The 15,758-nt window shown below is 49.2% G+C and overlaps 1 protein-coding gene across 1 annotated transcript; it reads right to left on the bottom strand.

Annotated features, from left to right (window-relative positions):
* Positions 1-1,259: 1,259 nt before the first annotated feature.
* On the bottom strand, positions 1,260-7,973 carry LOC141730231 (serine/threonine-protein kinase pim-1-like). The gene is made up of 6 exons (XM_074547662.1): positions 7,904-7,973; positions 3,179-3,285; positions 3,005-3,055; positions 2,441-2,807; positions 1,623-1,799; positions 1,260-1,366 (listed from the first exon to the last, which is right to left on the bottom strand). Exons 1-6 carry the CDS (start codon positions 7,971-7,973, stop codon positions 1,260-1,262), a joined length of 879 nt encoding a protein of 292 aa, XP_074403763.1.
* Positions 7,974-15,758: the final 7,785 nt, after the last annotated feature.

The raw sequence follows: 15,758 nt of genomic DNA on the forward strand, positions 1-15,758 counted from the left end.
CAGCCATGGCACATCCAGCCCTCAGCAGCTGCCCAGAGCAGGATGCTCCTGTGCTCGCTGCCATCTCCCAAAAGCTCTGATCCCACCCTGCCAAGCACACAGGGACCCACCTCACACCAGCCACGGCTGCAAGAAAAGCTGCTCCCAAACCATGGCCTCAGCCTTCTCCAAGGGCACGGCCCATCCACGCCACAGCTGCTCTCCAGCACTTCCCCATCCACACTGGACAACCTCGAATGCTTCCTCTGGAAAAACAAACAACACATTCTTGAAAAGAGTTTAGAGAAAAAAAGGGAAAACAAGAAAAAGAGTAAAAACTCTTATCTCTGTCAGGGCCTTGAGGAAGGCCAAACCCCTGCATGCCAGGGAAAAAGTCAGCCACAGCTGTGGGAAACCCACACTTTCTCTCTTCCCCCCTGCACTGTCCCCCAAAATCACAGTGACCCCAAAGCAAACAAGGGCAGTGGAACAGCCCAAGCCCTTCCTTGCCTGCACAGCAAAGCAGCTGTGCACAGGTTCTGGAGCCCCACCTCTGCTCCCACCACGGGGTTTGTTTGTGTCGGGCTGGCTGCCCCAGCCCCAGCCCGGGGCACGGTGGGTGCTGGGGGCTGTTGGCAGGGCCAGGAGCCCACTCCCATTTCGTGCCCACCCCAGCCCATTCTCCCAGCCCTGCCAAAAGCAGCTGGGCAGCCACTGAAGAATGAGTTGCATCTGCCCCAGCAAAGGGGAAGCCTTTGGTTTCCCGCCATGCTGGGCAATGCCCAAATCTGGCAGAATTTCCCCAGATGGGGACTCATCTGCAAATTCCCTGTGGAGTTTGGCTTTGAAGAAGGTGCCAGAATCAAAGTGCATCACCTTCAGCCTCCAGTGGCCAGGCTGAGGAAGAGCTTGTCATCCTTGATGTCACCCTCGCTGTCTCCAGCAGCAGCAGCAGCATCATCATCCCCACCCGGTACAGCTTCTCCAAGGGCTCCTTCTCCTTCCCTGGGGGCAGACCAGGCTCTCAGGGCTCTGCCCAGGGCCCCAGCTGTCAGGGAACCAGGACAAGCAAAACCAGCTGGGGTGGCAGCCACCAGTGCTGGGCAGAGCAGCTCAGCTCCAGCACAAGGGCTGCGTGTTCCCATCCCATGACCCCGGTCCAGTGACACTGGCAGCACAAAAAGGGTTGGGTTCCTTTGCTTCTCATTGCCAAGGCATATGTGGAGCAGGAACTTACCAGGGCCCTGGATCAAAGTGTGCCTGTGGCTCTCTCCCTTCTTCTATGGCAGAGGAATATCCTGCATCCAAGGAACACAGAACAGGTCTTCCAGTGTGGGTCTGTCCAAGGAGTTCACGGATAAACACCACCAGATCAGGTCTTTGCACTCTGGGGAGAGAAAGCAGAAACTGATGGTCAGCCAGAGAAGGCTCCTGTCTGCTTTACCCCACTATTCCCATTCCCCGGCCATGCTGGATGTGCTCAGAGCTGGGCCTAAACTTTCCCATCAATTCCCTGTCTTGGAGGAGAGCAGGAGAGCAGGACATGTGCCACCTCCTCAGCAGCTGCCAGAGCGGGATGCCCACGAGCCCGCTGCTGGCTCCCAGCACTGGGATTCCCCCCATGCCCAGAGAAGAGGATCCACCTTGAGAGAGCCTTTGTGGCAGCGGGAGCTGGCCCCAGCTGAGGTTCCGGCCCCTCCTGAAAGGGTGCTCCCCGCAGACCATCTGGTGCAGCAGGATGCCCAGGGACCAGATTGTTGCTGCCTCGCCATGGTACCAGCCAAAGTCGTTCCATTCCGGGGGGCTGTAGGACAGTGTTCCTATGGAATACAGATGGAGTTCATCAGGGGGATGCTGCTGCTCCCAGAGCCTGGCCCCAGCATCCCTGGGCCCGCGGGGGCTGCATCAGGGGCACACAGGGTGACCACTGCCCTCTCGCCAGCATCTGGGACTTGTGCACAAAGTCAGGGTTGGAAAAGAAGCCTCTGGTGCTGGAAAAGGGCAGCCCTGGCTAGGCCCGACCATGACATGCAAAGGAAAAACCCACTCCATGCTGGGGAAAAAACATGCCCTTATCCTCCCTGCCTGCATTTCCCCAAAAATATTATGAAGCCAAGGGAAACAGGGTGAGTGGGGTAGTGCAAGCCCTTCCTCTCATTTGCACACCAAACTGGCTGGGGCACAGGTTCTGCCCTCTCTCTCTGCTACCCCCACCCACGGGGATTTTGGTCCAGCTGGCTGCCCCAGCCCAGCCCCAGTCCTGGGCAGAGTGGCTGGCAAAGGCTGCCAGCAGGGCTGGAAGTTGGCTGCCCACCCAGCCCTGCTCTAAAGCAACTCAGCTGAGGACTCAGTGCCCTGACTGGCAGCAAAGGGAGAATCCCCGCTGACACAGCCAGCTTGGGCTGGGAGATGTTGGGCCATGAGATGTCAGCAGCAGGAGCACAGCCCTGGGTAGGCTCACCTGCAAAGTGAGTGTAGACTGTGTCCTGCAGGTAGGTGCCACAGCCAAAGTCAATGAGTTTGGCCTGCCCGGTGTCCAGGTCAACCAGGATGTTCTCTGGCTTGATGTCCCTGTGCAGGACCCCGCAGCTGGTGCAGTGCCGCACGGCCTCCAGCACCTGGCGGAACAGCTCCCGCGCCTCCTCCTCGGGCAGGAACCGCCGTGCCCCAATGAAACGATGCAGGTCCTGACACTGCTCTGGCCGCTCCAGCACCATCACGATGCAGTTGGGGAGCTCGAGCCACTCCAGCAGCTGGACCACACCGGGGAAGCCAGTGGACACCTTGGCCAGCAGCACGATCTCCAGGGGTGCGCTGGTGCCGTCGGGCTGCGGGAGGAGCACGATGCCGTCACTGGGGCCGATGCCGTGCCAGGCCTGGGGAAGCCCTCAGCCAGGCCGGGATGCTCTGCGCCCTGCGCTGGCCCCACGCCCGCTCTCCCTCGGGGCGTCCTGGCGGCTCTCACCGTGCCGGGCCCCGGCTCATCCCTGGCCGGCAGTCCCGGCTGCTGGCCCCGCTCACTCACCAGCTCGCCCCAGTGCCGGATGCGGTTCCGTGGCACCCTTTTGATGGCCACCTGCAAGCCAAGGCCAGCAGCGGGGTGAGCTCGCCGCCCGCACTGCGAGCCCCATCCTCCGCCCTCTGCCCTCCTCCTCCTCCATCCCCTCCGCCTCCGCCCGCCGCCGGCCCCGCCGCTCACCGGGGCGCCGTCCGAGAGCCTCGTGGCCGCGAAGACTCTGCCGAAGCCGCCGCGCCCCAGCAGCGATCCCAGCCGGTACCGCTCCTGCAGGGCCTCCTGCGCCGTCCCTGCGGGCTGGACGCGGCGGTCAGTGCTCGGCCCGGGGCCAGCAACGGCCCCCGAGCGCCCCTCACCCGCCCCGGGCCGGCCATGCCCAGGCGTTCGCTCCCAGGAACGCGGCACGGGAGGCTCGGGGCCGCTGGCCGCGCTGCCGAGCGGCGGAGCTCGGGCCGGGGAAGCCGCAGCGGAGGCGGCGGGAGGAGCCGCGCCGCGTGTGTGCTCCGCGGGCCCGGGGAGGAGCAGGGGCCGAGGCCGGGGCCGGGGTAGGGGCCGGAGCCGGGGCGGGGGACGGGGCCGGGGCCGGGGCCGGGACTGGAGCCTGCCTCGGGGCCGGGGCCGGGCTCGGGCCAGGCGGAGGCAAAGGGCGGCGATGCCGCCCCCGCCCCAGGCACTGATGACCACCCGGCAGCGCCGCCGCCAGCACGGCCAGAGCCGGGCGGAGGCGAGACCGCGGCGGGACGGCCGGGGCCGGGCACGGGGCAGCCCCGCCCGGGGCCGGGGGCGGGTCGGGGGCATGGCCCGGCCCATCACGGGGAGAGGGAGGCGGGGAGAGGAGAGGGACGCCGGGCAAGGGACCCCGAGAGAAGGGTGCCCGACAGCGGGAAAGGGAGAGAGAGGGAAAGAAAGAGAATAAGAGAAAGAAAGAGAGAAAACGAATCTGTTTTTGCTGCTTCTTCCGGTGCTGCTGCCGCCGCTGCTGCTGCCGCTGCTGCTGCCGCCGCTGCTGCTGCCGCCGCTGCAACTGAAGCACCGGGGCCGTTCGTCCCCGTGTCCGTTCCCCGCTCGCCCCACGAGCCCCACGTTCGAGCCCCGCGCGCCCCGGGGACAGCCCCTCCGTCTGTCCAAACACGGGAACTTTGCAGCGCTGAGCCCACATGCAGAGCCCTGACTCCTGCACACTGGCACAGCGATCCCCTCGCTCGCTGCTGTGCATTGTCCTTGCTGAGGGGCAAACACTGTCGGGCCACCTTCCCTTGGGGTAGGATTCCTACCTGACCCCAGGACTGCACTTACACCTCCAGTGTTGCTTTCCAGTAAAAACAGGGGAAGAAAAACTGTTTGTGGCTCATGGTATTTTAGAGTGTCTAAAAATCACTAAGTCACAGATCTTAGAGGTGCTGTGCATCTGGAATTGCTGGCATGCAACATGGAAAAGGGGAGCATAGAAATAAATAGATGAAAACATCTTGGATTGTTTCTTTCGTTTTCATTTCACTTCTGGAAAGCTGTTTCAGTTTTCCAGGAATCTTCTCCTGTCTGCTCTTCCCAAGAATCTGTCATGGAGAGCAAGGTCGAGCTTCGGTCACAAGATTTGCCACCAGGAAATTATGCCACTGGTGAAATTTTCATTGTGACTGTTTGTGCTGGTTTAGGGCAAATTTTGGGAGGAATTCTCCAAAAGGGGTCCGTCTAGAAAGCAAGTTCAAGCGGCTTGTCCCCCTATTATTTCAGGAAACAACTTCCCTTGAGAAAAGTGAAAAAACCCAGTTTATTTCACATGTAAAGTATTCACAAGCATGAAAAATGAATAATATTAAATAAAACCTCTGACAGTGCTGAAGAGATGGCAAATTCAAAAAGTTCTTTTTGTGGGTTGTAGTTGGCTCACTCGGTCTCTTCTAAGTCCCTCTGGTGCTGGAATGCAGCGTCCCAGAGCTGGGTGGGCCACAGGTGTGAGCTGCTGCCAGTGTTTTTCTGGGTTTTCAGTCCAGAGCAGGTTTAAACAATTCCAAGAAAAAGGAAAGTCACAGTCCAAAGGAATTTCTCTGCCTAAGCTAGCTAAAACCAAATTGCTAGACCTGGGCTCTGAAGGCATCGGGAAATTTCCAAATCTGGGCACTGGCGGTCCCAGCAAACACCAGAGATGGATGGTGCTGGAGCCAGAACCTGCAAATTTCAAAATTATGTCTTTCTGTGCCAGCAAATCACTGAACTTGGGCTGTGCTGGCACCAGGTATTTTCCAAATCTGGGTACTGGGGCAGCAAACACAAGATGTGGTCGGTGCCAGACCCAGTAGCAGAAAGTTGCCGGGTTTTGGCTTTCTGTGCCAGAAAATTGCTGCACTTGGGCAATTTCCCAGCACTGGCAAATTTCCAGATCTGGTCACTTGCACAGCAAACACCAGACCTGGGTGGTGCTGATGGCAGCACTGGGAAGCTGCTGGGTTCTGGCTTTCTTTGCCAGAAAATTGCTGCATTTGGGTTGTGCTGGCACTGAGAAATTGCCAAATATTAACTTTCTGTGCCAGGAAGTTGCTGGAATTATGCTGTGCAGGCATCTGAAAAATTCCGGATCTGGGCACTGACGGTGTCAGCAAACACGAGATCGAAATAGTGTAGGCACCAGGTATTTGCCTGGTTTTGCTTTCTTTGCCAGCAAATTGCTGGACTTGGGCTGTGTTATAAGAATAAGAAATGTTCAGGCTGGGGTACGGGCAGTGGCAGCAAACACCACATCTTGGCATTGCCGGTGCCGGCAGCAGAAATTGCTAGATTTTGGCTTTCTTTACCAGAAAGTTGCTGGACTTGGCTCTGCCAGAACAAGGGAATTTCCAGATCTGGGCACTGGTGGTGGCAGCGAACACCAGACCTGGGCGGTGCCAGACCCAGTAATGTTGGAAATGAATTTGTAGAGAATTTTTAAGGTTTGATAGAAGGTTTCTATAGTATGTATACAAGTGTCACGATCTGTCCTTATGAACGGGTTTTGTGGTGGTTTGTGGGTTGATCTCAGAGTGCAAAAAACACCGACACGGTACAGGGAGTTGCTGCTATAACCAAAACAAATGTACCTTTATTGAATAACCACAGCAAAATGCATTGAGGAGGAACTGGGGGAAAAGGGAAAAATAAGGACAAAGAGGGAGGAAGAGAAAGGAAGGTATAGAGCTACCAACTGTTTTACTAGGCCAGGACTAGAGCCAGAGCTAAGCAAACTCATGCAGCCAGGTGACATTCTGTAACATCAGAAGCGGGCAACCATGAGGACTTGGCTGCCAAAAGGTGACAGTTTGTACTGAGCCCAGAAGTGATTTTCCCTAGGGCAAAGCAAATTGAAATGAGAAGTTTAAAAGCTTCAAATGACTATGAAAGGAAACGGCAGAATAATTTCTGGAAGGGCAGCATTGTCAATGATCATGCAGCCCACGAACAGCTGGGGCTGAATCCAGAATTGCTTCTTCCAGCTGTGCAGGAATTGATTCCACTGGCAAGCACTGGTCCATGGGAACAAATGATCCCCTAGCTCTGGGCTGAATGGCGCCCAGGCTGCAGTGCAGATTTGAGGAGTCCTTGTCACTTGTTATTGGCCTCCCAGTGCACTCATCCTTCTGCAAACAAGGTGCAAACAACACAGCTGCACTGCTGTCCTGGGTAAATATACGTACAGGTGATTGCCAAAGCAGTGCATCATTTCCCAGTGAAATACATGAGCTCTTCTTACCTATGGAATTGTGATTGAAGACACCTGTGAGCCAGATCTGTGGGAGATTGCAAAGGAGCAAAGCTTTGGGATTTGGGCACACTTCTCTTGGTTTCTTTGCTCAGGCCTTTGGTGAGCACAGAACACACCTAGGTAGAAAACCTTTGACTAGACAGGATCTTTTGGATCCATTGTCCCCCAAACAGGTCAACAGGTGACGCTGTTGTAATGCCAAGTAACAAAGAGCAGCACAAATGACACAAAGAAAACATGGCCAAAGAGGAAGAGGAGAAGCCCAATGAGGAAAGGATGTGGTGAGACACTGGCACACTGAATGAGCTGCACTCCCATAATCTCTAGGCAAGCAGGTCCTGGTCTCATATTCTCCTCTTGGTTTATTTAAATTTTATTTTTTTAATTTACTTTTTTTCACCATCAAAATAAAATATATCCAATTAAAAATATGTCATGAAATTTTAAAGATACAATCAAAACACAATAATTCAAAACTACATCCAAAGATCAGAACATATGTATAGCTATGTTACAACATATGTAACTATCTAGCCTAACGCATCAATCCTATTCTTCAAACACTCTCCATACAGGCGGCAGCTTCTTCCTGAGCTTGGAGGAAAGAGAGCTCTTCTGGATGGGAGGTGAGGACTTTGTCGGTGAGGGAACATGGGAAGAGTCTGGAGAAAACTTCTCAGTAGGACTGTAACCAGTCAGATCTGCAAAATGGAGACACAAATTTTAACAGAGAGGCAAAGTTTAACAGAGGCCACCATGCAAACCTAAAGCATCTGAAGCTCCATAATTCCTTGGACACATTTCCTGGAAATGTCCAAACAGCTGAACAGGGAAACATGCTCCTGCTGGCAGACACTGAGCAGGCCAGAGCACAACCCTGAGCCACTTGCCCAGAGCTGGCACAGTCACAGCCTGGCCTCTGGGCTGCCCTGGGACAGCAGGGAGCCCAGAGCCCTGTGCTCTCCAGGAATGGCTCAGCTGCACATGCACCCTCCTGCTCCTCTGCCTGCCCCACAGCTCAGCAGCCCTGCAGCTCCAGGGGCACTGGCAGCAGCACAGCTCATTGCAGGGACACATGCAGGGCACAGCTGTTCCCTGGCAATGTGCACAGCCTCTCTGGGCTGCCACAAGACCCTTCCTGCCAGCAGAGATTGACCCAGCTCCCCCCTCACCTCTGTGTGAGGCTGAGCGATGACTGCCCTTCACCTTTTCCTCCATGTGGAGTTGCTTCAGGCCCCCCATGTTAGCGTTCAAAAACACATAATCATGGGGGATTATATGCGGTGCTTTTTATTAAGAGCTCTGGGAATCGGGGTATATTCAACCCAAATCTGACTCCGACCATACATCCGAAATGATCATGTTTTATACTCTATCATTACATAACTTTCATGTTAATTATTAAACTTATATTGTTCTATTGTATACATAAATTTAGCCCCTCTCTGAATTTCCAACATAGTTTCTCACTATTCTTCTTATGGTTATATAATAATTACACTGAATTACTAAACAGTCATCACATCTAACAATTACATAATTTATCATACTGCTTATGCAGGTGCAGTTGATCTGGGAAAGCACAAAGCCTAACATTTTAGATTCTATCATTAACTTTTTCCAGAGTTCCACTATCATTCTCCCCCCTTTGAAAGCATTTTCACTTCCCTATAGGTGTAAATGTTTTCACTTGATACAGTCCTTTATTCCTCAGTTCGTACTCGGCTCTTCAAATCTAGGGTTGATGTAAACGTTGTCATGGATGCTGTTACGAACTGGAGAACCAGAAGATGGTGGGCGTGGATCTCATGTTAGTGCCTTTATTATCCTCTGGTTCCAGGATGTTTTCTTCTGTATCTCTCCCTTTAAGATGCTGTAAACTAACCAAATTGCTAAGAATACAATTAGTAAGATTATCACACTCTCAATGATAGATTTAATCCATGAACTCACCATTCCACCCTAATCCTTTAAAGATTTTTCCTAACCAGCTTGTAGCCAAATCCTTTTGCTCTTCTTGTGCTTCATGATCTATTTGTTTCAACTGATTGATGTCATATTCTACATCTGCAGTTACATTTGGGATATGAACACAGCAATGATCAACTTGTCCCTTTAAAAATCCACATACTCCATGCTCTTTCAGGAGTAACATATCTAGGGCTAATCGATTTTGTAAAGTCATTTTTGTGGTGGCTTGTAATTGTATATTTAATTCTTTAAATCCTTCCCGGGTGACTGTTGCCAGTCTACCTACCTGACCTGTAAGTTTGTATAGCATCTCTCTACTCTGATAGTTTGCTATAGGACCAAGCAATGACTCTAGGGCCCATCCAAATTTCACTCCACCAGAGGGTTCTTGCCAAGTGTCATCTGGATTTTCATTGTCTAGAACTTCTTGTCTTGCTCTTATCTACAGAAGTTCATGTTTTCCATTAAATGGGGACTTTTTCCAAATTGGACATAAGGTTGGGAGGCCTAAAGTAATCTTCTTTACTTTCCCATCTACAGGCAGATGTGTTGTCCAGGTACCATCACTTGCTGCCCATACAAATTGTCCTGGACCTCAGATTGTAATCCTGGAACACCCTATAATTACTCTGTAATTCACTCTGCCTTGTTTATGTTTGATCCCTCTGCAAGCACAACCAATTTGTAGGGCTATTGCCAGGGGTGGCATCTGTTTTATCTCTACATCATCTGAAGTGCAGTTATAAGTTTTATTACATGCCCACCAACTTACTTTGTCTGCCCTCGTTCTGCTACTAGTGTCAGTGTTCGTTATTGCTGGATCTGTTTCATTCTCAGGGCCTTCCCACTTAATACACCAAGGGGTGTTTGCCATATATTGGAATCTTTGAAGAATACTCACAGACCACGCACTGTCCCAAGGCTCTATCTGATCTTTCCTATCCTTGGCCTCAGATTCCCATACCAGAGTTGTTTCTGTAACTTGCCTCGATTCGGGTACCAGTTTACATGTAATTGTTTTGTTCTTTTGTATTTCAGGTAGTTTTGATGTTATGATTCCCCAATTTACTGGGTCTCCTGCTGCCTTTGGTATTGGCAGACAGGCAGTTATTCGGCTGGTGTTTTGCATTTTGGCAAAATCTTTGACTAATCCGATCATTACATTCTCAGCCCGAACTGCTTAGAAACCTTTATCACCTGTGTTTCCGTTTGTACCTCTCTCTTCATTCTAGAATGAAGAGTGGTTAGTTGATCATTTTGCGTTCCACAACCCAAAGATATTAATAACCATAACGTTAGCACAATTACTGATAGCATTCTGAAAGCAATTAAACACGTCTTATCTGCAGCCTTTGTTCATTCCAGAGTTTACACAGTCTGTGATCCAAGATGGATTTTCTTCACTCGGGTATGGTGGATCCAGGGTTCCACACCGGCTACTTTGACTGCTGTAAAGGTGGTCAGTAGTACCTGATGGGGTCCACTCCACTTTTCTTTCAGCAGTTCCTCGTTCCAGTTCTTGATGTACACCTCGTCTCCTGGATGTATGTTATGGACTGGGTTCTCGAGAGTCAGTGGTCTATTTCACACGAGGATACTCTGGAGCCGAGCTAAAGTTTTCCCAAGAGACAGAACATAATTATACACTTCCTGCTTTCCTGTGACATGTACATTAGGGTTAGGCTCAGGAGATTCTTATGGTTTCCCATACAATATCTCATAAGGACTGACTGTCATCCCACTCCTAGGCTTTATCCGAATCCTCAACAGTGGTATTGGCAAAGCCTGGGGCCACTGCAATTTGGCTTCTTGGCATATTTTACTGATTTGCCTTTTTAGTGTCTGATTCATCCTCTCTACCTGTCCACTTGACTGGGGTCTCCACGGTGTGTGGAGGTCCCAATTTATCCCCAGCAATCTACTTACCTCTCTTACTACTGTAGCTATGAAATGGGGTCCCCTATCTGATGATACCCCTAGGGGTACCTCGAATCTGGGAATAATCTCCTGTGGTAACCACTTAACTGTTTCCTTTGCTTGGTTCGTGCGACAGGGAAGGGCTTCTGGCCACCCAGAGAATGTGTCAACCCCCACTAACAGGTATTTGTATCCTCGAGTCCTTGGTAGTTCTACAAAATCTACCTGCCAATAGTCTCCTGGCTCTATTCCTATCCGAATTCTTCCTAACTGTGCCTGTCTCCTGGCCACTGGGTTGTTTTTCAAGCAGGTATTACATTTTGACATTACTGATTTTGCCATTGTTAACATCCGTACTGAAATTAAACTCTGCTTTAGTAATTTTACCAATGCCTCTGCTCCCCAGTGACATTTGTTATGTTTAATTTGTAGAACTTCTCTCATTATCAAGGGGGGTACCACTATTTGTCCTTGTGCAGTCACATACCATCCCTCTGAATTCTTTTGTGCATTTAGCAAACATGCCAGTCTCTCATCTTCTACTGAATATTTTGGTTTTGGAGGCAAATTGAATTGGGATACATTAAGCTTCAAAGGTATCAATGCCATTGTTGTTTGTACCTCTCGAGCAACCTGTTGGGCTGCCCAGTCTGCCTTTTGATTTCCCTCACAGATTTTGGAGTTTCCTGGTTGGTGTGCTTTGCAGTATATGATTGCCACTTGTTCAGGTTTTTGTATTGCCTTTATCAATTGCAGGACTGCATCCTGATGTTTAATGTGCGTACCCCGAGAAGATGACAGTCCTCTTTCTTTCCACAGTGCTCCGTGTACATGCACCACTCCAAAAGCATATTTTGAGTCAGTCCAGATATTTACCTTTTTCCCTTCACTTAATTCTAGTGCTCTGGTCAAAGCAACCAGTTCTGCCTTCTGGGCAGATGTATTTGATGGTAATGCCTTTGCCTCCACTACTGTATTGACTGTTGTTACCGCATATCCAGCATATCTGGTTCTGTTTTCCACTAAGCTGCTCCCATCTGTAAACAGCTCCCACTCCAGCTGCTCTAGTGGGACGTCTTTCAGGTCTTCTCTTGCTGAATAGGTGTACCCTATTACTTCTACACAGTCATGTTCTAATGGGCCTTCTTCAGTTGTGGTACCTAGGAACAAAGCTGGATTCAAAAGGTTAGTTGTTTTTAATGTGAAATCATCCTGCTCAGTCAGGACTACCTGGAATTTCATCATCCTGCTGGGAGATTGCCAATGGCCCCCCTTTTGTTCTAAGACAGTGGTTACCATGTGAGGTACATAGACATCTATGTGCCTTCCCATAGTAAGTTTCCTGGCTTCTTGTATCAGGATCACAGTAGCTGCAACTGCCCGCAGATATGGGGGCCACCTGGCAGTTATGTTGTTGAGTTGTTTGGAAAAGTAGCCCACCGGCCTTTTCCAGCTTCCCAGACGATGTGTCAGGACTCCTAGTGCTAGGCACAGTCTTTCATGTACAAACAGCTGAAAATCTTTAGACAGATCAGGCAACCCTAGTGCTGGAGCAGTTGTCAGTGCTTCCTTTAATTTTAGGAAGGCTTCTTTCTGTGGTTTGCCCCAGGTGAATGGCTGCGTCTTCTGAGCTTCATACAGGGGTTCGCAATCAGTCCATAGTCCATGATCCACAAGCGACACCATCCTGCCATCCCGAGGAAGACTCGCAGCTCACGTAAATTCTGGGGCTCTGGAATAGCACAAATAGCTTGGATACGGTTAGTACCTAGTTTTCGTTGCCCTTGTGAAATTTCACATCCCAGGTAAATCACAGTCTGTTGTGTGATTTGTGCCTTTCCTCTGGATACTTTATAGCCTCCCATTCCCAGTGAATTTAAAATCTCAGTGGTTACCTTTATACAGGTTGCTCTTTCTTCTGTAGCAATTAGAATATCAACATACTGCAACAATAAGTATTGGCCTCTTGGTACTTGCCCATTTTGGGTCCAAATCTCTAGTTCCTTTGCCAGTTGGTTTCCGAATAGGGTGGGACTGGTTTTGTATGCTTGTGGGAGTCGTGTCCAGGTGGGCTTGGTCTTTCTTCCGTTCCTTGGGTTTTCCCACTCAAACAGTTTCCTACTTTCTTTGTCAAGAGGCATGCAGAAAAAGGCATCTTTTAAATCAATTATGGTAAACCATGTATATATCTCCTTTACGGATGTTAGCAATGTATAAGGATTTGTTACTACTGGATAAATGTCCTTTGTTATTTTCTTTTTTGCTCTCAAATCCTGCACTAATCTATATTCACCATTTGGCTTCTTTACTGGAAATATTGGTGTATTAAATTCTGATTCACATTCTTCTAAAATTCGGTATTTCAAGAATTTCTCAATAATCTTTACTATTCCTTGCCATGCTTCTGGTTTTATGGGATATTGTTTGACTTGTACAGCCCTTGCCCCTTCTTTTAACTCTACATGCACTGGTTGTGCCAATTTAGATTTCCCTGGTATATCTGTCTCCCATACAGAGGGAATCACTGCATCTTCTACCTCCCTAGGGATAGAGGGAACAGGTTTTTCTTTGATCATTAATATCTGTCCCATCTTTGATTCAGTTATTTTCATTATAAGCTCTCCATTTCCAAAGGTTATTACCACATCAAGTTTCGCTAGCAAATCTCTCCCTAAAAGCAGAATTGGACACTCAGGTACATATAAAAATTTGTGTGTTATAACCTTGTTTCCAAAACACAAATCTAGGGGTTGCAGGAAAGGCTGTTTTTCCTCTTTCCCTGTAGCGCCAACTATTGTAGTTTCCTTGTCCCCAATTTGTCCTTGCAAATCATTCAATACAGAAAAAGTAGCTCCTGTATCTATTAGAAATCTGACCTCTTTATGCCCTAACTGTATATTTACAACAGGTTCCTTAACTTGTTCTCCCGGTTCTACGTCTAGTCAACTGGTATACTCCCCCAGGACCATCTCCTTGGTAGCCTGCTGGAACTGATTGCCCTGGTCAAACTGGTTATTCAAACTTGGGCAATTTCACTTCCAATGTCCCACCCCCTTGCAATACGCACATTGATTCAGGCTTAACCCCTGGGTAACTGGTCTCCTTCGCCGACCATTCCTGTTACACCCCCTGAAATTTGGGTTCCCTCTCCCCTGTATTACTGCCAAAAGATTCTGCTGCTGCCTTTTACTAGCTTCTTTTTCCCAATTGTTATATACCTTCCAAGAAACCTCGAGTAACTTATCCAAATTCCTTAATTCTTCCCCTTCTAATTTTTGCAATTTTCTACGAATGTCATCCTATGATTGACCCAAGAATATGAGAGTGAGCTGAACCTTTGCTTGCTCTGTATCCATTTGGAGGTCTGTATATTTCCTTGCTACCTCCTTAAGCCTCTCCAAAAACGCAGTGGGAGATTCTTTCTTTTCCTGTCGAACCTCATATAGTTTGGACCAATTTATAGTTTTGGGCACAGCACTCTGAACTCCTATTTGGATCCACTCTTGGTATTTCCGTAATCTCCTCATATCGCACAATACATTAGGGTCCCAATTTGGATCCTCAATTGGGAAATTCACATCTAAATTCCCTGTTACCAGCCCATTTCTAATATCTTCTCTTGCCCTCTCTTTGGGTGCCTTAAGTACCATTTCTTTTTCAGTAGAATCCATCAGAGTATCTAATATTACTTGTATGTCATCCCAGTCAGGATTTTGAGTTTTCATAACCATTTTTACTACGCGTGCCACTTTATCAGGATTTTCTTTTTAAGTTCTGGCTGACTGTTTCCAAATGACTAAGTCTGCCGGGGAAAAAGGCTCTTTTACAAATACTGGCCCTTCCACTCCGACACCTTGTCGCAAGGGGGCAATCACAGTCCGTTTTTGTTTCCTTATGCCATCTCTATGCACAACTGGAGCAAGCTTTGCACGACTCCGGGTTCTATGGGCTATTGGGGTCCCTGATTCATTACCATTGCTATCTTTTTCACTCGCATACCTCTTTCCCCTTTCTATCACAGCTAGGTTTTGTTCATCTTCCGAGGAAGAGGGATTGGGTGATGATGGGAGAGGGGGATAAAGAGGGAAAGGTGTACTAGATGAGACAGGTTCAGGGGTAGGTGGGTGAGGAGCAGGTGGTGGGATAGGGTTAGGTTCTCTTGTTCCTATTGGAGCTACTTCTAAATCAATACCTGTATAATTTTCCCTACTCAAGCTTTCTCTTAACGCCAAGTGTTCTAAACAACGTTCCTCACAAACCCCACCCTGTGCAGATGTTTTAACCATTAATAATCCACATTCATCCTGCCATTCTGGCTTTCCTCGTAAGTAAAAAAAACAGATCAACATATGGGACTTCATCCCATTTTCCTTCTTGTTTACAAAACTACATTAACCACGAAATAGTGTTATATTGCAGAGTACCGTATTTTGGCCATTTTTCACCGTTCTCCAAAGCATATTCTGGCCACCATGAATTACAATAATCAATCAACTTAGTTTTACGTAATCCTTCCCCAAAGTTACCTTGTTTCCAATGTGCTAATAAGCACCCCAAAGGAGAATTTTGCGGGATAGGGGTGTTACTGCCCAAAATCCCTTTAAGTTTCTCCATTTCAAAAATACCACAAATGCTGAACCCGCAACACTTTCGTGATTGTCTTACAGAACGGCGCCTAGGCTTACACCAGGAATTCCTTTAGCCCAGCCAAGCGTAGCTTTCGCTGTGTCTTATTGGCAGGCATGCAAACCAAAGTAAAAAGCACCTTACCTTTCTCCCGGAGACGTTTGTGAGCGGCGGGAGTAATCACGGCCGATGGGCTCCCCGAGAATCCCTCGGTGCCGGCTGGAGCGTGATCGAGTCGCAAACTCGCTCAGCAGCACTCACAAGGCGCCCATCTAGGTTCGCCAAAAGGTTACCGTTCAAAAACACATAATCACGGGGGATTATATGCGGTGCTTTTTATTAAGAGCTCTGGGAATCAGGGTATATTCAACCCAAATCTGACTCCAACCATACATCCGAAATGATCATGTTTTATACTCTGTTGTTACATAACTTTCATGTTTATTTTTAAACTTATATTGTTCTATTGTATACATAAATTTAGCCCCTCTCTGAATTTCCAACAGAGTTTCT

This window comes from Zonotrichia albicollis, chromosome 9 (genome assembly GCF_047830755.1).
Source record: "Zonotrichia albicollis isolate bZonAlb1 chromosome 9, bZonAlb1.hap1, whole genome shotgun sequence".
NCBI classification, from domain to species: domain Eukaryota; kingdom Metazoa; phylum Chordata; class Aves; order Passeriformes; family Passerellidae; genus Zonotrichia; species Zonotrichia albicollis.